The 24,191-nt window shown below is 39.5% G+C and overlaps 3 protein-coding genes across 39 annotated transcripts in view; 2 read left to right on the top strand and 1 right to left on the bottom strand.

Moving 5' to 3' along the window:
- The window catches only part of LOC127962387 (histone H2B), a 966,021-nt gene that overhangs the window by 354,928 nt on the left and 586,902 nt on the right, over positions 1-24,191 (top strand). The window lies entirely within an intron of this gene.
- LOC127962369 (histone H3-like) overlaps positions 1-24,191 on the top strand; it is a 931,300-nt gene that overhangs the window by 321,655 nt on the left and 585,454 nt on the right. The gene's annotated exons all lie outside the window — the stretch shown is intronic.
- The window catches only part of LOC127962334 (receptor-type tyrosine-protein phosphatase delta-like), a 398,656-nt gene that overhangs the window by 90,710 nt on the left and 283,755 nt on the right, over positions 1-24,191 (bottom strand). For 21 of the 36 annotated variants that reach the window (XM_052561877.1, XM_052561880.1, XM_052561892.1 and 18 more), the window contains 3 exons: positions 2,672-2,860; positions 1,795-1,803; positions 1,241-1,258 (listed from right to left, as the gene is read on the bottom strand). In XM_052561877.1, coding sequence (XP_052417837.1) covers positions 1,241-1,258; positions 1,795-1,803; positions 2,672-2,860 — 216 coding nt within the window. The remainder of the gene's footprint in view (positions 1-1,240; positions 1,259-1,794; positions 1,804-2,671; positions 2,861-24,191) is intronic. The other 15 variants (XM_052561887.1, XM_052561888.1, XM_052561890.1 and 12 more) reach the window with 2 other exon arrangements.

The raw sequence follows: 24,191 nt of genomic DNA, 5'->3' as shown, positions 1-24,191 counted from the left end.
TACAGTATACAAAAGCAGCATAAAAGGGGGAGGACAATGTTTAAAAAAATTTGGGATCATAAAATTTGGAGTTCAATTCAATTCAAATTGACTGATCAAGCACTTCAGATGGTGGAAGTCGGTAAAAATCGCAGCATTTTTGGGAAAAATGTGCTGCTCAAATCGTAAAAATGGAAGAAGAAAAAAAATCTGTTGGGAGAATTTTCGTTACCAGTACATAAACCTCCAGCACATGTAAATCTTTCCAAAGAACAAGAAATGTGTGTCGGCACAACTTACAACCTTTTGACAACCCTTAGCTGAAAAACAAAATGCAATCGTATTAGAGGTCAAAATTCAAAATGGCTTGCACCGCCAAGAAAGCAACCAATCACTGCCATAGCTTTACGCTACAAATGACACCCATAAAAATCCACCAATGGGATCAGCAGTGTGGTGTCACATGACCCAGGGAAAAAGGTTTCATCAACAACAAAAAAAAATGACACAAAAGGGCCACCTCGGTTTCGTCTGCCAGACCCACCGTTAGCTTTTCCCCAACCCTGAAGAATGGAAAAAAATAAAAACGTCAAAAAGGAAAACAGCCTTCAACCCAAGAAAAGCAAGAAGGTAAAAATAGGTGGTGGAAGGAAAAAAGCACCGCAGAAACTTTATCAAAAAAGTGGTTGTTTGGGCTTTTTTAGCTCCTTTTGAGAAGGGGACAGGTAGAGGAAAGCAAATGGAAGAGCGAATAAAAAAGAAGTTTGTAAAGACAGAAAGATGCTTTTGGGAAAAAATCGTGGCAGAGAGGTCTCCGGCGTGTCTCCAACATCTGGGCTCATGTGCAGCTGAACAAGAACACAGCTAAGGGGGGAAAAATGTTTGGCTGTTTTAGTTGGACGAAAAAGGGACACATGATCTGCTATGGCCAAAAGATAAGATAACAAAAACAATGAAAAAAAGAAAAAACACGTACAGGATATGCTTCTTTGGGCTGCAGTAAGCATATCGGCTCAGAAGAAAAAAACAAAAACAACCAAAATACAAAAGTCTTTCTGGAACTGAAACCAAAACCAAACAAAAGAAAGAAAATGCGCTGAGGCGAAAAAGGCGAGAGATGGAACAGAATGGGATGGAGCGGGGCGAGGAAGAGGAGAATGATGGGAAGATGCCGGAGGGCGTTTGATGGATGCAGACACATGTGGGACAGGAAGAATGAAGTCAGTTGTTCATTCTGTGAACTTGAGTTGAGCACTCTTACCTCTTATTGGCGTACCACCTGGGTGGATTATATGAATGCAAATAAGATTAAGAAAGAAGAATCGTTAGTGCGAGAAGAGAGGCTGGCCGCTTTGGAAGAAGAATCAAATTAGCTTTGCTTTGCTTTCTTACAGAGTGTATTAGGCTACAACAGGAAAGAGAGATTCAGAAAAGACAGCCATTGGCTCTAGTGGAGAAAAGCACAGGATTGAGCATTGGTCACTTTAGGAGGTCAAAGAGCAACTGGTACAGTGGATGAAGCACAAGGGGCTATTCTGAGACCTGTGGCCGAGGCCGTGATCTAGCGGGGAGAGCTGAGGACTGATTGACTGGGGGACAGTGGAGAGTCTTTGAGCTGTGAGCTTTAGAGACACAGATGGAGTGAGAGTGTCAGTGTCGGTCCTGCCAGTGTGCTTTACTGCTAGTCAGCTACAGTGTGTTCTGCTGGCCTATCAATATCGTTAGTAAAATGCATGCCATGCATTTTAACAGTAGTTTGAGAAACATGGTGGAGACATTAGTGGGAGGCATGTGTGCTCAGATCTACAAACTTACCAAAGGACTCTGGAGATTTACAAAACAGAGAGAAGAAAGACAGCATAGAAAATATGATTATATTCCTTACGTTTGCTCTGGTTGACACACTTAAATCTGACACTCTATTGTACAGGGTGAAAATCAAGAGAGAATTCAGACAACGGAAGAAAACAGGACACGGGCAGAGCAGAGAACTCTGGGAAGACATATCCTAGCATCGAGGGCCGGAAAACACATCGGAGCAACTCAACCGACATGGTCAGTTTACATGTAGCGTAACGAACAGGGGGTTTTGTGCTACTTATAGAGAGACCGCCCGATGCAAAGAATCACCAACGTGTTCAGTCCTGAATTTGGTCGGTTTGAGGCACAAACACACAACGAGGGTCACACAAACACACACACAAAAGGACGCTCTTTTTATTTTTCTTTTGCTCATTTTCAGGCATAATCGAGGTTTGCCGGGTCGTGTGCTGTGTCATGATATGAGAGAAACAAACAAAACAACTTTGATGATTCTTTCGAGAGCTCTGAATGAAGCCAGATCTTACTCAATGCGCATTGGAGGAAGGAAAATAAGGACATGGAGAACGACAGTTATTTATTATGCATGGTTCGGCTGCTTTTTGCGACTAAGTGTTAAAATGGAAACAAAACAAAGCCCAATTTAAGCTGGCCAAAAATGCAGTCATAGCAGTGAATCATGGGTAATAAATTAAACAGACAGGAACACAAGACACATCAGACACAGAGGGGACGCAGACGACGTAGATGCCATTTCCTACAGAAATCCAAAGAAAAGGCTCCATGAGAAAGAACGGAAACTCAAACAGAAAGAAGGACAATAGCGGCTCTTGTTGCTGCTTTTCTTCTAGCGTCACAGAGGAAAAATTACCTGATCGGAGCTGTTTGATGCGGCCATTGTTGTTACTGGTGTTGACTGGGAGGAAGTCTTTGAACCAGGAAATGTCTGGGTCGGGGTTACCGCTAGCAGCACAGAGCATGGTGGCGGTACGGGTGCGCTCAACCACCTTGAGCTGGGGGCCCATATCTATGGTGGGGAAACCTGGGGGCAGCTGGTCCTCTGAAACACAGGAACACCAGCACCATTACACACACACACACACTTTCACTGAAGCTACTGCGGGAACCTGCATGAGGAATTTGGGGTGAAGAAAGACACACACACACACACACACACACACACACATACACACCTTGTGTCCTCATCGCATTTTATCAGTAAGCATTTGAGTAACATTGACAATAAACAGAATTGAGTCATTCTCAATGCTTGATTACTTCATGTTGATTCCACATGCAGTTTATTTATGTCTGTGTGACCTTGTTATTTTTCAATCAACACCCACATCTAATAGAAAAAATGTAGTCGGTAAATCATGACAGAATGGGTTTGCAAGTAAAAGGGTTACGTACGTGTATTCTAAATTAGGAAGGTAAGCATAATAGAGAATTGTGTCCAAAATAATAATTTTAGAATTATTTAGCCCCAGACCCACTATAAATCTCTTTCAGATATACTGGTGCTCATCTGTTTTGTGTGGATACATTCATTATTTACCCATTGTTCTACTTCACTCATTCACTCATTGGTGAATTTCAATATCCACATGTTCAACACAAAACAAAGCTTAGATATAAATAAATAAATACATACCTAGCAGTCTGATGGAACTCAAGTTTGACCAACATGTTCTGAAGGTAAACCAACTCTTGTGTGTATATGTGTGTGTTTCTGTGAACCTAACACAAGCAATTTAAAACAAACATGAAGTCGTCAAGCCTCTAGGGAACATAACAAGCACACACACACACACACACACACACACACACACACACACACACACACACACACACACACTGTGATTCGCCCTGAACTACACAAACCTGTCCTGGGATTCTCTTTCCATGAACCTCAGTTCAGGAATACAAAAACAAAAATACAGCTTACACAGATATATCACATGACATCTCTTTCACTGTTACAAACCAGGCTTTTGGACCACTGTGTAAAATCTGATTACAAGTGCAATGAAATAATGTTGATTTACTTCAGAATAGGGCAAACAAGCCTCTATGATAGCTGCTGTGCCACTATACAGTTCCAGCTTGCATCTTGACAGTTCCAAGGGCCATTTTCTCATTTCCAGAAAACGGTGAAGGAATTGAATGAATGTATGATAGACAACAGAATAATATCCCTGTCTAAATAGTGACTAAAGAGTGATTATAACACTTCAGCGCCTCAGAAGGAGGAGGCATCTGCTGTAATGGTGGATTTCCTGTTGCTCATAAAGAGCTTTAAACGCTCCACGTTGTCTCGGAAGTCATTACAAGGTTTTTTTTTTGTTTTTTTTTGTTTGTTTTTTTGAGAGTGCTGCGATTTAGCAAAGATTTGAAGATGTCCTTAATTCATGCCAACCAAGTGCCAAGGTCTGCATTTCTGATTAATTCATAATTTAAAAACCTCAGTAAATAGAAATGATCTCAGTACAATAGGGGGTTAAATTTGAATGAAAATAATGTCACAGTGCCAAAAAAAAGCCCCCCAAAAAACCCAGCTTCATGCAATATACATTATACATATACATAGCTCTTCTGTAGTGTATACGCATTGTCCGTTAGAAGGTACTTGACAGCTAAAGTTACATGTCAGTCTGTTTTCCCAAACACGCAGGTAACAACTAATTACAACAAAATCTACAGAACGATTTGGGGTCAGACCCCAACATGGAGTCACACAAGCTCATAGTGTATTTTATCTGTTGTGGTGTGCTGCATCTTGTTTGTGAGTTGAGCTGCCTTCACAATGATTTACAATTAGATTCTGCTTAATAAGTTTTAGCAGTTTACCTCCCTTCTGTACTTCTGTGCATCATGTACTGTATGCCACCCATTTAACCCCCATGCACAACAACTACTTATTATCTGCAAGATTAAAGGGAGGGTGTGATTGACTAAGCACTGGAGTGCCCCAAAGTTCAGTACTAGGCCCGCTAGTCTTCTCAATGTGCATTACATCAATTCTAAAAGGTACACAACTTTTGCTGCAATATGGTTAGTGGACTATCTCAGCCTACCTTTTCTGGTTTATTTTTATATTTCCATTTCTGGGTTACTTTTGAAATTCGCTCTTTCAGGACAGCTAATAGCTATGTCTCCTTTATAATAAAGGGCTTATGTTTTTCCTATTTCATAAAATGAGTGAATGCACTAAATGATTTAATGTGACTGTTGGCTTACATTTACATGTAGTCATTTAGCAGATGCTTTTATTCAATCAAAATCAACAAAAGAACAATAATATACAAGTGCTATAACTAGTCTCAGTTAGCTTAAACGCAGTACACATAGCAAGGGTATAGAATAGAAATAGAATAGTGAGTGCTAAAGTTAAAGGGTCAAATAAAGATGGAAGAGATGTGTTTTAAGCCGGTTCTTGAAGATGACCAAGGACTCAGTTGCTGGGATTGAGTTGGGGAGGTCATTCCACCAGGAGAGAACATTTAATTTAAAATGTAAAAGGTTTTGGCTTACTGTTTCATTGTATTCATCTGTGTTCAATACAGAATGTGTCACTGCAGAAATGACCAGATTCAAAATAAACTCTGCTAATTTATTTGCAAGGTTTATGGAAAGGCCAACGAATAACATACGAGACACTTATCCAAAACTCAGCACAACGCTAATTGTGTATTGGCTGTGGGTGTGTTTAAGTCTTTAAAGCAATGCCAAGTTCGACGTGTGAATCAAGCTTTTTAAAACGAGCCAAATTTCACCTGCCTTAAAGCCAAGTGCCTGCAGTCAACCTTAGAGGAACGGAGGAATGCTGCTAATAATTATTGAACGTGACAATCCATGCTGCTTGAAAATCAATGCCTTTCAGGCTATATGTATTGTTGGTAATCAAAATATGCCTGTGAGACTATACATTTTCTCTCCTGAGAGGAATCGATCTTTGGTCTCCATTGTACAATACAGAACCTTGAATTCTCCTTCCACCAAAGCAGCAAGAACTCGACAAGTTCAGCCAAATACATTTGTCCCTGGTTCTCTCCAGGCATGAGGGAATATTTCCCTGGGAAATTTTCTATTCATATTTCTCATACTAACAGCAAAATACTTTCTTTAGCTCGGCTGCATAATTAAATATGGATTTCTGGAGTCTGGCATTGTTTTAACAGCACTTTCCATGAATACACTACACTTTGATGTGCCTTTCTTTCAATGCATAAGAGGCACAAATCCAACTCTGTTTTCTGCCGTGGGACACATTAGATTTGTAAGATAAACTACAATATAAAAGAAAAGTCATTTAGCATGAAAGGTAGCTAGTTTTAAACACATAAAATGTATTTTTTTTTTTGAATGCCTTGCTGATTTTTTAACAATTAAAATTATTTGCATTGTCATTCTTTTGACAAAATCTACAAGATCCTAACCCTAAGCTTTACAATGAAGTAAACTCATGTCTGGGATTCATTTGGGATTCTTTTATACTTCAAATCATCCCAAATGTCTCTTCTGTTATCCTGTTGATGCATTTTTATTGCAAAATGCACATTTTGACGCTTAGGAATTGAAATTTAATACAACATTTGCTATTTACAAAAGCATTGTCTTAACTGATAACATGACAGAAAAAATAATAATAATAATAAAAATAAATACCCTACTGACACTGTTGATCTTGATATTGCATCTAAACAGAAACCAAGAACATTTCACAAAATTCAGTGGTGTATTTTAATACAAGTCAGTTATTGTTCACTTTTCACCAAGAAACACACAAACACACACACACACAATTAATCAGCATTACATTTATAAATCACCTCACGAATTAAACAGAACTTTACTCTGCCAGTTCTCTGATTAACTGTTGAAAAACACCACGGCAGAGGCAGAGATGCGTCCTCAAGCTAACCGAGAGCAAATAACCACAGTTAATTGTTATTTAATTTGTGCTCTCCACATCACTGTAAGCATTTAGAGGAGAAAGGTTATTGACGAAAACATTTCAAAGCATAAATTAATTGAGCTGCGTTTGCCATATGCTATGTTAGCGCTTCTGCTCGTGGCCACGGTGAGGTTAAACTGCTGGAGGACGAATAAATCACAGCCAGGAGACCGAAGAGGAAAAGAGCAGTGTAGGTCGATTCAGAAGGTGAGAGTAAGAGGAATTTTGGAGTTATGAAGACAAGAATCAGTGATACGATTAAAAGTTGGAAGTGCATGAGATCATTTTTTTTCAAACTCACATTCAACATCTTTAACATCAAGGTCAAAACGGATCCCAAGTGCTCACCTGAACTCTCATTATACACTAGAGTACAGTATATCTCCCTTCCTCACATCACTGGATGCAGAATAATGGAGCAGTCGCCCCGTGAAGAGAGTCGCCAGCCGCCGCGGGGCGAAAGAAAACCCCCCAGTGACCATTTACACACATTAATGATGCTCAGGTCATCGAGCAACCGATGGATGTACTGCCTAATACGCTGCTGATGGGGGAATGGCACCATGTGACTTCAGAAAGTGTTAGACTGCACTTCATCTCATGCATTCAGACATATTTAAATCTTTAAAAGAAATGCCTCTGGTACATTATGCTAATGCACTATTAATTGTCTTAATTGTCTCAGTGTGTTATTTTACTACTATTTATATGCTATAACATTATCATTAGTATTAATTGTATAATTTACTTATGAGCTTTCGTCATTTCTGTTTACCTTTTTATTATTATTCTTTTTTTTATTATTATTTGTTTTTAGTACTTTAACCTACAGTAAACATTCTTGTAGTTAGATAAGTAGGTATGTATGTGTGTATTTATTTATCTATTTATTTAAATTGGCTTAGATTTTTCTATTTTCAAATTAAATTTGAAAGTTTTAGTAATATTGTTTTGCAGTTTTTATATTTTTATTATATTTTGAGTTTTCTGTTTAGTATTTTACTTCAGTTTTAGTAATTTTAATACTTGAACTTATTTTATTATTTGTTTTATTATTTGTAACTGTATAACTGAATTATTTTAAGTTAGCTGCCAAGGCAATATAGCTTTCATTTATTAATTCATCTTTATTTTGATTTTAGTAATTGTAGTACTTAAACGTCTACTTTTTTTTTTTTCATTTAATGACCAAGGTAATGTTTCTAATAATGTCATTATTTCATTATTATATTTATATTTTATAATGTCAGTTTTATTTGTATTTACTTATTTATTTATTTGATTTCCATTTCAATCATTGTAATACTTCAACTTAAGTTTGTTTTATTTCAGTCTGGCTTCTTAAGCTAGGTTTTTCCATCTTATATTTACATTTTGTTTAGAAAAAGTGAAATGTAATAGTATTACTTAACAATAAGCACTTCCCAGGCCCACTGTATATTTCCACCACATTACTGTAGCTGTCCTTTCCAAAACGGCAGCATTTCTCTCTCATTTGCCACAAACGCTTCCTAACGCGCCCGTCTAATCGCAACGGCTACAGCAGAGGACGCACTAATTAAATGCAGCTAATTGAGTCTCTGCGGACAGGCTAACGCTCCAGCGTGATTAGTTACTGTTTACCCGCTGAAGTTAGCAGGGTTTGTTTAACTGACAATGAACGAAGCCAAAGGAGGCCATTCACTGCAGCTGGAAATTAAAAGGAAGCGTGGCGTAATTGATTCTTTTGCTTATCTGTGAGAAACGCTGTGAGTGAGATACCATGCATTCTTCTGCTGGCTGCTGTGTTATTCACCATGCTCAAAAACACACAGAGCTGTGGCCAGTTAATAGCTTCGGGTTGGGAATCGATCAGCGTCACAGAGCGACTGATGCACATATTAGATTCAGCTTTGCCTCGCTCTCATTCCTTTAGTGTCGTCGGCAGATGTTTTTGCCTGGATGAGGTTATTCACTGTGGAAAATCCCTGCAGGCCATAATAAGATATATTTGTTGGACGTTTTGAGCGAGTGCAATCTCCTTAGAGCCGCTGTCACAGGTCAGCTGGTGTAAAGACGCATTGTGCTGCGGTCATCCCTCCCGCCACAAAGCACAGATTACCAACAGAGTCAAATAGCAGGAAACCCTTCGAGTATGACTGCCATCCCAGCCGTATTTTCCGCTTCCTTTGGTGCTTTTGTGCCAAGCGAAGGGCCAAAGCGGGTTAGGGTGGGCTTGTGTTTGCTTCACTTCGCTTAAGATAAGTTTGTGCTGGTGTTTTCAGCCACAAAAGGGCAGAGGAGTTTTTCTCTGCTGGACTGTGACGGCAGTCAATGTTGCTGGATTCGTCCTGGATTGCAGCTGAACCCCAGAGACGCACTTACATTGCATTGATCCGGGATTTTAGAGTCAGAAGGTCCATCACAAGGAAACTCCACCGCTGTTCTTCTGTTACTGATGTGTCTGTGTGAGTGTAATTAGTCCCCTGTGTTAATTAATACAAGTGAGGGTTTTGTGCTCTGGGACAATGAGTCACAACCGTGACAAAAGGGCCAAATTGAATAAAGAGCTGGGAATCAAAAACCACTTCATGTTTAAACTAGGCAATAATACACCAAATATACTTTTTAGTATGTCTATCTGTACTGTTTGGTGCAAAATAGCTTCTTTATTGACTGCTGCTCAAAAAAATGTACACTCAGTACATATCACGTTATAATCTATTGCATGCACTTGCTGTTAGGGAACTCCAAGGAAAATGAAGACGTAAATACCCCAAAAGTATTTTTAATCCACATGAACACAAGGAAGGAAATAACTCAGGGTAGCAGCAAAACATGTAACAATAATCAATAACTGACAGTTTACTGAACAAAAAGTAGACTTTTAAATAGGGCAGCTGACGAGGGGCAAACAGGGTAATGGAAGTAATGAGCAAACTAACTAATTAGCTAAAGCAGAACAGGAACAATACCATGAGGAAAAACAGGAATGGGCACACGAAACAAAACTAACACTACCCCCCCCCCCCTCAACCTCGCGACATAACAGGACAATCCAAGAAATGTGTGGGGAGGACGAACTGGGGACAAAGGGCTGGTGGAAGGGCGGGCAGGTAGGAAGGTGGAGCAGGTGGAGCAGGTAGACCCCAAGGTGTAAGCCAAGGATCTGGAGGCCCATGGCAGAGCAAGTGGCTTCGGCGACCAAGGCGTAGGCGGAGATCCGGAAGGCAGCGGTGGAGCCAGAGCAACAGAGGAATCAGGTGGAGCTGGAAGGGCACAATGGAGCCTGAGGGATGAAGGGACAAGGTGCAGCCAGAAGAGTGTAATCCCAAGGTAAAGATGGGGGATGACTGACCAAGGCAGAGTTGGAGGGATGAGGGAGCCGGGTGTAGCTGGTTCACTGTTGGGCTCCGGTGGAGACAAGAGAGATGGAAGCCATGGTGGAGCTGCTGTGTCGCAAGGCTGAGGCGGATTCTGGGCCTCGGAGGCTGTCGGCGGAGTCAAAGGATCCTCCAGACTCGACCCCAATGGAGCTGAAGATGGACGGACCCACTGCGAGCTCACACCACAGATGGTGGGCTGAGGGTGAGCAGAGGGGCTGACAGGATCCAGCAGAATGAGCCTTGATGAATGGAAAAGATTGATGAGAGGCTGGAGAGAGAGGTTGGGTGGGATGTCTTGCCAAAATGATATCACAGATGATTGACATACTTGTAACCCCATATTCCAGTCTATTAAATCCCCCAAGTCCAGTTCTTGCTCACCCTCAGCGGTAGCACAGTGTGTGGGGGTTTTCTTAGCCCCTGCGATCTCCACAGCTGTATCCACCGTCGCTTGCACTGTCAACTCAGGCCTGGTCAGACTCTTGTTGCAAACGCTCTGGGGCGATCATCAGCTCTGTCACTCCTGATGGCAATGGTTCAATGACCACGGAAGGCTTTGGCTCTGTCTGTGGTGGGCTCTGGCAGTTCTGCATCACAGGTGGTGGGAGACAAGACTCTGGGTTGTCGGCACTCTCATGTGATGACCTCGGGTTGTGCTCCGCTTATTACATGGTGATTGATAATCCGGCGATCCACAGAGCAAAGTTGATGTAGTTCCTCAGCAACCCACACAGTTCAGCTCTGGCCATGACGAAGCGGATCTCATCTTCCGGCACGCACCAGAATCCCTCCATTAGGGTGAGGTCATCACATGTGGTGAGATGGCAACAGTCCAAATACTCCAGCAAGTACTCCTCCATGTCACGTCCGTTTTGAAAAATGAAAATTGTAGTTAATTTTGTAATAGTTGATTTTGGGGAAGTCATGGCCTAGTGGTTAGAGAGTTTGACTCCTAACCCTAGGGTTGTGGGTTTCAGTCTTGGGCCGGCAATACCATGACTGAGGTGCCCTTGAGCAAGGCACTGAACCCCCAACTGCTCCCCGGGTGCCGCAGTGTGTGTGTGTGTGTGTGTGAGAGAGAGAGAGAGAGAGAGAGAGAGTGTGTGTGTGTGTGTGTGTGTGTGTGTACACACACTTTGGATGGGATAAATGCAGAGCACTAATTCTGAGTATGGGTCACCATACTTGGCTGAATGTCACTTGCATGATGTGGTGATTAATCTAATTAATCGCTAGATTAATCTAATTAATCTTAATTGATCTAATTAATCGCACATCAAATTTGGAGAAATTATTGTGAAAAAATCATTTAAAGTCACTGTTGTGAAAAGTATCAAACAGAGATTACAAAAAGTAGGTTCAGCAAGAAATATTTTGTTTGATAAAATTCATTGCATTTACTCTTTTGGAGCATGTGAGTAAATGATGACAGAATTATTGACATTTTTGGTTGAGTAAACTATAACTATAACTTCTTAATTTTATTATTACTATGAAAATATTACATTATTTATTTATTGAATTGCTCTTGCAGTACTTTGATGTCATACACCGATCGGTCTGATGGTGATGATGATGATGTCATACACTGATCGTCTGTGCAGTGCCACTTCAAAGCCAACGCGAATATGGCCAGTGGTTCAACAGGCCAAATGGTTCAAGAAATTTGTGCAATTAAGAAATGAAATGCCGCTGTGGGTTGCTCAGGGATGAACATTTCTGATTTGTCTTAATATTTTGGTTGGCAAAACAGACAACATTGTGTATGCTGAGTGTTATTTGAGTGTTTCCTGTGGAGCTAATGTTAATTAATTGATGTGAGTTTAATAGTACACATGCATTATATGGTTACATTTTATTTTGATGGTACCCTTAATCAGTCAATTATAAGCAACTTTGCAGCTACACGCCAACTAACTCTCATTAGAGTATCAGTATGCTCAAGAATGGTTGAATCTAGTTTGGTAGAATAAGCTGATGTACTTCTAAAGACACTTATAGTCAGTTTAACTGTTGACCATCCAAATGAAGTGTTAGCATATATTTACAGTAGCAGATATACTAATTCTCGAATGACCCCTAGCTTATATGTAGTTGCTTATCAACAGCTGTCTAAAGGGTACCATCAAAATAATCAAAGTGATATTACACTAAAAATTGTTCAAAACAAATATGTCATATAACACATTCATCTGATCTGATTTTATTGCTGTTTTTATGAATATTCATGATATTGAACATATTATACGTTTTTTTTATATTTCATTATGCGTTAATTATAATGCTTTAAGAATACACTTATAATGTACTATAAATATGGGCTTCATAGAAAGTATTACCAAAATAATTTGAAACTAAAGTAATATTTAATGAAAAAAGCACATCAATTATTGTATATTATTTTCATCTTCCTCGAAGCTGCTGAAGAACTGGACCAATGCTCGATTATAGTACAGTACACATTATACATAAACTTTTGATCAAGTATTCAACACAGTGAGAGAACAGAAGAGATGAGATGTCTGATAGCTGTTAGAATTAAAGCTCTTAAAACTCAAGTCAGTAGATTGTGTGTGCGTTTGCTCTTCCACCCCTTCTCCGGCTCTCCGCTCTCATTTACGCCCCCTGAAGTATTTGCTTGTTTTCTTTGGCATGGTTCAGCGTGGCCTGTTAATTACGCTTTTCTTCCATCTCGAACAGAATCACTCCAGCGAATGTAAGAGCTCTCCATTAACGCTTCCTTGTTCGGCTCCTCTCTGTTTGCTGTTATTTTCCTCTTCTTCATGTGACACTTGTTCTGTGATAATAAAGGTTATCTTTTACATTTGGCCGCGTGGTAAATGACAGGCGGCTAATCCGGCCACCGGCGTGTTTATCAGTGCGTTCCAGCTGCCGTATAATCTTGTGAGCGCTTTCACTGAGATGGAGGGAAAAAGCTGCAGTGTTTCCATCAATCATGTCTCTCGTAAGTCAGAAATTTGACCTGTTCAGGAATGCCAACCTCTGGCGATGAGAGAAACCAGAGCAGGTGTTCACCAGTGTCTCTGTCTGGACATGGAGAACAGCGCTGCACATCTTCATATGAAAAAAAAAACATGTCAGATTCATGCCGAAAGCATTCCCACATCCTTATGAAGGCCATATGGAAGCATATGGGTAGCATTATTCAATTTGGGATGTAATATGCAAAATGACAATGCAATATGTAAAATGGCAATGCATTTCTGTATTTACATTTACATTTTCCAATACATTTGTGCAACGTTTGGTGCAAAATGAAAATGAAAATTAAATTACATAATTTTCATTTGCCATTTACTACACCAGTTTTAAAATGTAAAATGAATATTAATTTTAACGCTTTATAAGTTGCAAAATGAAAATGAAAATGTATTACAGAAATGATTAGATATGTCTAACATGTTAAAGCAAAAACTGTGGCAAAATGATCATTTAAATGCTATTTTTCTTAATTGCATTAACACTCACAGTCAAGACACTTACGATTGCATTTTCATTCGGTGTCCCGCAATGAATGTAGCAAAACTCAATGTGCACATTGAAAATGCATTCCGAGCCGATCACGTGTCGCCGCCCTCGCGCCACGTCAATCATTGCGTGAACAAGGCGGGGCTTACAGAAGGTCAGAGACTCAAGTCTCAAGAAGAGGATTCAATCAAGTGAGACAACATGGACAAGACAGTTGGTCCGTGTATGTTTTGATCATTTCGGTTTATGGCTTCAATATTTCATTCGGACTTGTGGGCGGAGCGGAAATGCTGCTTTCATCTGATTGGTTGAATCGGATCGGTTTTCATCTGACAGCCTTCAGCTCGGTCTTGTCATTCTTTCAGTCAAAATAAGAGTCAGTGCGAGTGAAGCACTGAAATGTCTGAAACTACGCTCACTGTTAATTAGCATAATATTTGAATCAGATGTAGCTGGGCACATAATTCGTGCTGCTGAGACCTGCAAATTAGTTCTAGGTTGTAGTATTGTATGAATATTGTCCCACTGATAAATACAGTGCAAATAGTTCTGTCCCTTTGGATAACAGTGAAGTGGAAATTAAAATCAATAATAGACTGAACAGTTCCATGTCTGTAACATTTACCACTCTCATCTTTTAAGTCATAAGGCACTAGGTATGTGTGTGTGTGTGACATTAATAAATAATTGTAAAAATGAATATAGTTACATTTCTAAATAAAAATAGTAAAATTAGCTCTATGCTGCTCAGTGCTCCTGTAGCCTACCCCAGAGTGCCCTCTCGCGGCTGTAGACGGTAATGTTTTCTCTTGGTCTTGAATAAATGTGACATATAGTCCAGTGCGACTTATATATGTTTTTTTTCCTCGTCATGACGTATTTTTGGACTGATGCAACTTATACCGAAAAATACAGTTAACATTATTATTATTATTTATTATGAGAGTAATTGACACAGACTAGAACTTTAATGTTTCACCCAATTCAGCTCATATCTTTAGACTCGTCCGACTCGTGTTGCTTGTATAACTGGCCAGACTTACCTTCCCAAAAAATCCTATTTAATTTTATTTCATAAATTTAACTATATTTATTTCCACTTTACTGTTATCCAAAGGGACAGAACTATTTGCACTGTTTTTATCAGTGGGACAATATTCATACAATACTACAACCTAGAAATAATTTGCAGGTCTCAGCAGCACGAATTATGTGCCCAGCTATATCTGATTCAAATATTATGCTAATTAACAGTGAGTGTAGTTTCAGACATTTCAGCTGAAGGCTGTCAGATGAAAACCGATCCGATTCGACCAATCAGATGAAAGCAGCGTTTCAGCTCCGCCCACAAGTCCGAATGAAATATTGAAGCCATAAACCGAAATGATCAAAACATACACGGACCAACTGTCTTGTCCATGTTGTCTCACTTGATTGAATCCTCTTCTTGAGACTTGAGTCTCTGACCGTCTGCAAGCCCCGCCTTGTTCACACAATGATTGACGTGGCGCGAGGGCGGGGACACGTGATCGGCTCGGAATGCATTTTCAATGTGCACATTGAGTTTTGCTACATTCATTGCGGGACACCGAATGAAAATGCAATCGTAAGTGTCTTGACTGTGAGTGTTAATGCAATTAAGAAAAATAGCATTTAAATGATCATTTTGCCACAGTTTTTGCTTTAACATGTTAGACATATCTAATCATTTCTGTAATACATTTTCATTTTTCAATTTTGCAACTTATAAAGCGTTAAAATTAATATTCATTTTACATATTAAAACTGGTGTAGTAAATGGCAAATGAAAATTATGTAATTTAATTTTCATTTTCATTTTGCACCAAACGTTGCACAAATGTATTGGAAAATGTAAATGTAAATACAGAAATGCATTGCCATTTTACATATTGCATTGTCATTTTGCATATTACATCCCAAATTGAATAATGCTACCCATATGCTTCCATAATGAATACACTCGAGAATGAACATTTTTAGCATTTAACTTTAACTCATGTTGTTCCAAACACATAAAACTTATATTAAACATAATTAAACATAAAAACTGAAATACTTTTTGTTTATGATGTTTATTTTGTTGATGATATTTTTGTGGCAAAGATGAACAAAATCCCTATAGGTCAGTAAACACTGGGGTACCTCAGGGTTCTGTGTATGGCCCTCCACTCTTCTCAATGTTCACAACAACGTAAGTATATTAGTCTAAAGTACATTATTTCTGTAATAAGTACTCTTTTTTTTTTTTAAGAATGCTAAAATGTCCTTTATTTATTTATAGAAATGTCTACCTTGTTTTAAATATAAACTAGCCACTCATTCTAATTAGAAAATGAAACAAATGGTGCATCATGTTGTCTGGGTATTTAAACAAATAAACAAACAAACATCAGCTCTGTTTTTACAGAGCAGACCTGACAGAAGTTATGAGCCGCTGTGGTAAACCATTCGTCTATGCAGTTCTCTCCGCTATAGTTATAATATGAAACATGAACGTGCATGTGTTTTTATCCTCGAGCGCGTCCTCCACAGAGTCATGGCTGTCGATACAGTAGATGTGTCCATGGAAGTGCTCCGCATGGACTCTCTGATTTTGTGGAAGCCCTTGAGTGTAAACGCTTATTGATCGTCTGGACTGCTGAACTGATAAAGTCTATCGATCGCTCGCTCATCAGCTCTGAATGATGGCAGAGAGACACAAGTGCTTACAAAACACTCACACTAAACCATTATAAAAACAGCGATGTTAACCTTCATCTTCCCAAGACTTCAGAACATCAACGTCTTCTGAGGAGCGATTATTTCTTCATCTCTCAATCATCAATGGATTGCATTGCATAATATGTTTGGATCATTTCAATCTCATCTTACCAAGACACATTATTGGAGATATAGAGCAACGACTGATATTTAGATCATCATGTCAGTATCTGCTCTACTGTTATGAAGATCTTATTGATTTACATTATAAGCAGCCGAATTTCTGCATATAAATATATATCAGCATCTGCACCAAACGGGATATTTTTGTTCAGTCTGAATAGAGCCTCTGAGCAGTTTTTCCTCTGTATTCTCACTATATCAGACTAAAATGTTCCCGACTCTTCTTTAAGCGTCAGGCTGTAGAGGGTTAACATGAGCGTTCCGCACTGATTCCCGTGAGAGAGTGAATTCCTGACGTCTCTGTCTTGGAATCTCAGACCGCGTTTCAGATCTCTGGCTCGCTGCATTCCTGAGATGAATGAGACGACCTTTGACCTGCAGCGGGATCAGAATGCACACTTGCTGCAGCAGCTGTAGCTGATCTGCTCCTGAAATACCACACATGTGCTTCCCGTCTGATGAAACACTGAATCAATGTTCCTCACTAGATACATGGCTCTACTCAGAGCAGTGCATCACACTGAGAGAAGAGGCAGAGTTTCACATCCCAGAAACGACATGCTTCAGCTTCAAAGAAAGAAACCCACTGCATGTCTGCTCACATGCACAGTGGTGTCACATTCAGAGGAATTGTGGGTAATAATGGCTGAAAGTCAGCAGCGTGGCTCCGCCCACTCAAGAGTGAGGTCTGGATGCTCCGCCCCCTCACGCTGGCTGAGAGTTGGATGTGTGTCAGAAGCGTGACACACATCTGTAAGTGTTTGTGGGTGTGTGTGTGTGTGGAGGAGGACGAGCTACACTTTCATCCAGTGCCAGGTGTGTGTCTGTGTGTGAGAGAGAGAATTTCAATTTAAAAAAAATATATATATACAAATTATATATACACATATTATACTACTGAAACATTTATATTTTTGTTTCCATTTTAACTTTAATTTGTAGTAATTGTATGTGCTTTTTATTTATTTTTTTTTATTTTTTTTTCATTATTATTTTCATTTCTTTTTCAAATATTTGTTCATATTTAGCTTTATTTTTGTCAGTTTTAGTAATTTTAGTGCTTCAAACTACAATTTATTTCATTTTTTTCTGTTTGTTTGTTTAAATTCTTCCTGTAATCTTTATATTTTCTGAAATAATTTTGACTAGTGTTAGTTTCACTAAACAATAACACTGTTTCTATAAATTAATTTTTTGGAAGCCATATCATACGTTTTAGACGTTGGCTAAAAGCAGCCACTGGCAGATTGTTGATTGTTTCTGAGAACACACCTTATAATGGAAGTGAATATATGTCAGTGTTTGAGAGATCAGACACACGTCAGACACAGAGGGAACTATCTGCCATCCAGCAGCAGGAGATCAGTCCTGAGTAATCTGCTCTGTTTCACACAATTCCTTTCTTTCTCCAGAAGAGGATTTCCCAGTAATTCTCCATGAACACAGTTGATTTGAGAGAACGGCTGAGGATTGAAGCAGGACGTGTCGAGGTCACCAGTGCTGTGAAATCACATCCAGTTGCTCATTACGGCTGACGATGCGGAGATTCCCATAGTCAACCCGAAACAAAAGACAACAAAAGTGCGTCTTTCTCTGCGTCCTCCGGCTGCAGACAGACGTCGCTCCAGCTTTCATTTCCTCTGAGCTTTTATAATTAATTCAGTTTAAGGGCTGCAGATCGCTGGATGTTCTGCTGACTAAACCCATTTGTCATTTGTGGGTTTATTTTGCGAAACCTCCTTCACACCCCAGCGGCTCCCCATCGCTCATTAAATCACACTCAGTGTGTGTGTGTGCGGCTGCACTTATGCAACTCATTGTTAAACACAGGTAACAGGTGACGTTTTTTAGCTTAAATGAGCTCTGTGTCACAGTTATCCATCTAGCTCACCCTACTGGCTCGGGTTTGTCTGGTTAGCATGATCCCATTAGCCTCTGCTGGTAGATGCTCTTAACTACAACTAGAGCAAAAAAGTTAATCTCCATTTGTCTGATCTTTCTGAACTCAACAGGAATCTTGAACCTTGCATTTTTCCCATTCCACTGTTGCATCTTGTGTTTTTTCTTTTATTCTGTGTGAACAACCGTTCAGGACTAGCTTCATCGGCTCAGTTTAACCGTTAGCTCTGGCGGATCGTGAACATGCGTAATCATAACATTTCCTAATATTTGATCTCAAAACTTTCTGTGTGTCCTCTTCCAGGTTTCTACAGGCGGTCTTCATGGTGTGCCCCCCCCCCGCGACACTGCATTCGGCTGTAATTACACAGCGGCGTGTGGAGCTTCTCCTCTCGAGAGGGTCATTAGTTGAATTAAGGGCGACCCGGAGGAGGCCGATTCATCTAGCAGAAAATGATTATAATATGCAGAGCATCAAAGCCATCAGATAAGAGCCCTTCACTCCCGCAAACTCCCCCGCAAAACCATTAGCACCTCCTCAACGCCAGCCAGCGCTCAACAAAACCAGCACAACACAAACAATTCTGCAGATCCAGTCCCAGACTTCCCAGACATCTTTGAAGAAAACACAAACAGAAAATGGAAAGTTCCAATACATTTGTTGTTGTTGTTATTTTGTTAAGATTTATTTTAGGCATTTTTGCCCTTATTTTGGTAGCAGAGTAAGTAACCACAGTGTTACACTAACATTATTCTAGACTGTTTGTGCTGCCTCTATATATAGTCCAATCAGCGTTGAGTCACGTTGTGTGTAGTAGCGCCCCTTTTTGGGTGATTCTGTCAAACTGAGGATTGCTCCGAGTGCTCTGATAGACTTCCATTCAAAGATCTTTTTTTTAACTGCAGGCACTGCAATCAGGGGGGCAGGGTTTCATATTTTTTTTGAAGCACGCCTGGCGCCATTGGCTAGAGGGAAGTCATATAAACGAGGATTTTCGAGGACATGGTATGAGCGGAGAAAAAGGCTAATAGGCTAAGAAGTTGATGACGCTTTATTACCGCTGCATTTTGTTCCATCGTGTGATCGTGACGGACATCGATGGACAACTACAGGTCACCGACATACATCATCTCTCAGAGAGGTGAAAAAACACGAAAGAGCAAAGATGCATATGGATATTAGGGAGCAGTAAGTGAGTAATTTAAGTAAGCAGTGTAATGTAAGTTAGGAATGTGATATAAATGAGCAGTGTAATATAACAGAGTTGTATAAACAGTGATTTATGGGACTTCAATTATTTCTTATTAAACTGAAATTAAAGGTTTTTTTTTTTTTTTTTTTTTTTTTTTGTAAAAACCACATCCTGGCGTCAGTCTTCATTTGCTGCTGAATTGTGTTAATACACATATAGAAACATGAGGAGAGAAAGAGACTGATTCCTAATGTCAGTTTATTTTTAGTTAATACTATAGTAGTTCAGTTCCCATTGCATCTTTAACTAGCCGTTAATTTATCAATTGAATGTGTGACCTAATCTCATTAATCAAGCTAACATTTGTTTGTTTTTACAGTCCAGGTGGTCTTGGAGTCTCTTGTAATCAGGTAAATCTGGTGTGGTGTTTCCATGTTCCTCCAAGAACAGGGTTCGAAAGCTCCACTGTAAGGAAATAGACCTTATTTGTGATGTGGTGACAGACTGTCTTGACTTCACAACATCGTAGTATATCCTCGATACCTGTTCAGAGCAGTGTGTCCGTCTTGACACAACTTTGATGGCCAGAACATTTAAGAGCAGAAAACCTGAAGAAGGATATCAGAACGAACTCAAAAGGATTTGAGAAACAGATTCACTCACAACAACACGCAGCAGCTCAGGCTTCCCTGAGAAGAAAGTAATGGGGAAAGTACCACAGCTATCCGTAGGGATCGATATCCACATCCACTCAGACCAACACGCGATCGATCAGCGTTTACGGCTCTCGGCGGAGTCCTGTGCTTCTACATCCATCCGTCTTAGTGGATGCTGCGCTCCAAACTCACACTGTACAATTACCCTTTCCTCCTCTCCATTAATTACACATGAGGAAAGATCAATAATGTCTAACGGCTCTGTCTTTAATTATGAGAATAAATAACTCGTCATTATCTATTGTTCCATTTCTCTGATGAATAGAATAAAGTGGATGGAGGGGGTCGTGCAGAGAAACTTTGCTCAAACAAAGCCGTGCTGACTCTATGTGCTGTCTCAGGTCCTTTCTACATTTCTATTTTCCAGCTCAAAGAAAGGTTCACCTGGGTTGTGAGATAAGTCAGCATGTTTCCAGCGGTGAAAGGCCCTTCTGAAACGTCTGAAAGCGCCGGCGGGCTGCTCGGGTCTCGGCTCCTGTGAGGCGGAGGGGTAAACGAAAGCACATTGTGCTCCGCTAGCTTTTCATGGGCCCTTTCACCCTCGACGCAGCTGTCAGAACACCAAACAACAGGCACAGCAATTTCTCTCCGCAAACACACCTCGCTCAGAGACGCCGCGGGCGCTGAGGCAGCGATTCGTCTGGACGGCCATCAATGCCTTTGTTCTTCTGTCAGGATTTTCAATTGCACCTCGGTGGACTCCTGCGCGACTGTGTGATGAAGATTACACATTCGTTCGAAGCGTAAGTCGAGGGACGCTCAGATTGGAGTCGATTGATGCACCTTCAAGCGCATTCAGAAGAAAGGTGATGGCATTCCGGCTCTGGCATGGATATTTCCTATATTACCATAAAATAGGCTTTGTCTAGACGCCTCAACTGCAGACAGAGAATGGAACGCTTCCCGTCTGTGTCATCTGTCATGATCGTGTCAGCTTTTCACCAGAGTTCCTCAAGCTCCGCTCTGGAGGAGCACAGAAACAGAATCGAATGGAAGAGCAGCTCTTTGACTTTTTCCTCCATGACACAACAGAGTAGAACGACGCTCATCTGCCCTCATGAGGATATGAGAGCTCTTATCAACTAAATGAAGATATGGGAAGTGTTATAACTTTAACTCTGAACACCTAGAACCCAACTAATGATCAGCACACTCGCGAATATGACACAAAACTGGGAAGATGTTCATCAAACTTAGGAGATAAAATGAAATATCATATAGTGGTTTCATTTTGTTTTCATCTTCTGCAATCTCCCGTTTGGAGAATGGATGCAGCTTTAAAATCTGATTTGTGTGATTTATTTTATTTTTTAATACGTTATTTTTATTGAATAATAATAACAATGAGCTGTTTTATTTATTTATTTATTGAATAATAATAATAATAATAATAATAATAATAATAATAATAATAATAATAATAATAATAATAATAATAATAATGTGATAAATGTATAGCTCATTTTAAGGTAAATAATGGGACCAAGTGTCAATTCTTACCAAATTAGCAATATATTTTCTACAAGCAAGCAGGTTCACTTGTCTTCCTGTTATGTCCAAATGATGTCATTTCCTGGATGACAGAATTTATATTGCATGATTTTGGATCATTGCTGGATGTACATGAGAAAGTGGAGACTGGCTGAAAACACATCTAGTTACTCTCCAAGCTAATGTCTTCTGAAATATATATGTCTGTTTTCAGGACGGGGTGGTGGGGTCGCTGCCCGCGGCGCTGATGATGTTCTCCGGCTGACTGTGAGAGTGGATGTCAAATGGACATCAGGTCACAGCACATTGAACTAAATGAATTCAGTTAATCTCTCTGATGTTTCTCCATCCCCAGAGCCAAATTCTGACGCTAATGTTCCCCCTCAGGGTCATTTAAAGCCCTTTCAGTGCCAGCATGTCTAGTGGCACTTTACTTCTCCAGAACACTCTGCTTTATCCAACCAACAACCTTATTTGCTCTGACGCATCTATTTCCACTGGATTTACAAAGTCTTGAGTTTTACAGCACAATAAAAAATAAAAAAAAGTTTTAAAGAACATTCTGTCACTGTTTACACATTCAGTGCTCTTTTGTTGGTGTTTTATAAAAAATATTAAAAAACACCCTAACAGCAAAAATACAAGCAATATAACATTAGTCCACATGACTCATGCGTTATATTTAAGGTCCTGAAGTGTGACCCGAAAACAAGAGCCACATGTAAGGTTTCCACTCATTATTTCCCCCTCTACTGAAAATCTAGCATCATATCACAAACTTGTATTCTTTTTTTATGTAAAAGAGCAGCTAGAACATACTGCTTAACATCTCACATGTGTTTCCAGTGGTGAGTAAATGGTGCCAGGGTTTTGATTTGGGTTTTCTGAGGTGAACCATTTGTTCAAATGGTTTCTCTGAAGAGATCTTGTGCTTCCACGACCACCAGTAGGATTCACGCTTCTCCATCGCAGAGATCTTTTGTTTTCTTTCATGCAGAATGCATTGTGCCTGTGACCCTGTTGGCAAATATGAGCCTGAAATCCCTGGCCAGTCTGTGAAAGGACCGAACGCATTGGTCCCGGTTCAGTGGGTGCATTCATGAATAAGACATGACCCATATTCCCACACAACCCAAGCACGGCCCACTGAACACCACGCTTTTAGGGGAAGAAAAGTATGTCGGGACTTAACCGAGGCAAAGATGCTCTAATTCGAAGCTTGTTTTTGACGCTCGCGCAGTCTGCCGCAGCTTGATATCTTACGGCAGAATATGTAATAGTTTTGTGTCATTATTCATGCTCAAACGAAGCTGCTTGCCCACTGGCTGAATCTGCAGTAATTACTACTTCCTTCATTTATATTAATGGATAAATATTTGTTTAGGGCTTCCTGTTCGTAATTATAACATTTCCATTTAGCCCATCATTCCAGGTGAGGCTCGGAGAGAGAAAAGCACTGCATGTATTGTGAATATACTGCTGTAGTGTGAGCTCAGATCAGACACCGCAGACTCAATCACACAACGCTTTGTGCTCGCCTTGACCTTCCACTCCAGTGTGACGAACAAGCGCCAGTCGCATTTAATCTTCCTTCACTCATTATTGGATTGGAGAGACTGAGTTAAGACGTTTTACATAAAGGTACAATTATCATATTCATTTCCACCATAGTAACTTCACATGTAATCTTTAACCAAAAATCTGATCGCAAAGTATAAAAGCAATTTATTTGGTTTTAACGGCTTGGATTTCAATTAATATCTATTTTATCTCCAGGTTGTTGGGTAAAAGTTCAGATAAATGTCAGATAGTTATACTCTGGCAGACAGGGACTGCACTAGATGTAGAGCGCTAGTTGAAATAAACCTTCATCACTCAAGTCAAAAAATCATTCTTTGAAATATGCAGCAGACATTATTTCATCAAATTATTTTAAGACTCTTCTTGAACTGATCGATACATTTTAGTAAAATTATTGAATTATTAAATAGGTCTCACACTGGCATTGTTTTAAATTATTGCTGACAGATAATAATCTATTCAGTAAAATTAATCACTGTTGTTATTGTTGGGAGAAAGCTAATTAAACAGGTTACTGACAAAGCTGAATAAAATAATACAACTAATTCATAAAAACGTCATACAATTTAAATGAAAATTTTAAATGTTGCCTTGATAACTAGCTAAAATAAGCTAATGTACTAAAATTAATAAAAACTATTAATTACGTTTAACAGCTATATATGTTTTTTTAATCAAATAATTTATAAAACTATACTTATACTTAATACTTAAGCACATCATTTGAAAAAAAATAAAAAAATAAATTAAATTATGAAAATAATAGCTAACGTTTATAGCGGTAGCTATAAATATA

The sequence above is a fragment of the Carassius gibelio genome, chromosome B7, assembly GCF_023724105.1.
Source record: "Carassius gibelio isolate Cgi1373 ecotype wild population from Czech Republic chromosome B7, carGib1.2-hapl.c, whole genome shotgun sequence".
NCBI lineage: Eukaryota > Metazoa > Chordata > Actinopteri > Cypriniformes > Cyprinidae > Carassius > Carassius gibelio.
Note: the sequence above shows the minus strand (reverse complement) of the source record. Positions and strands in the feature narration are given on the sequence as shown.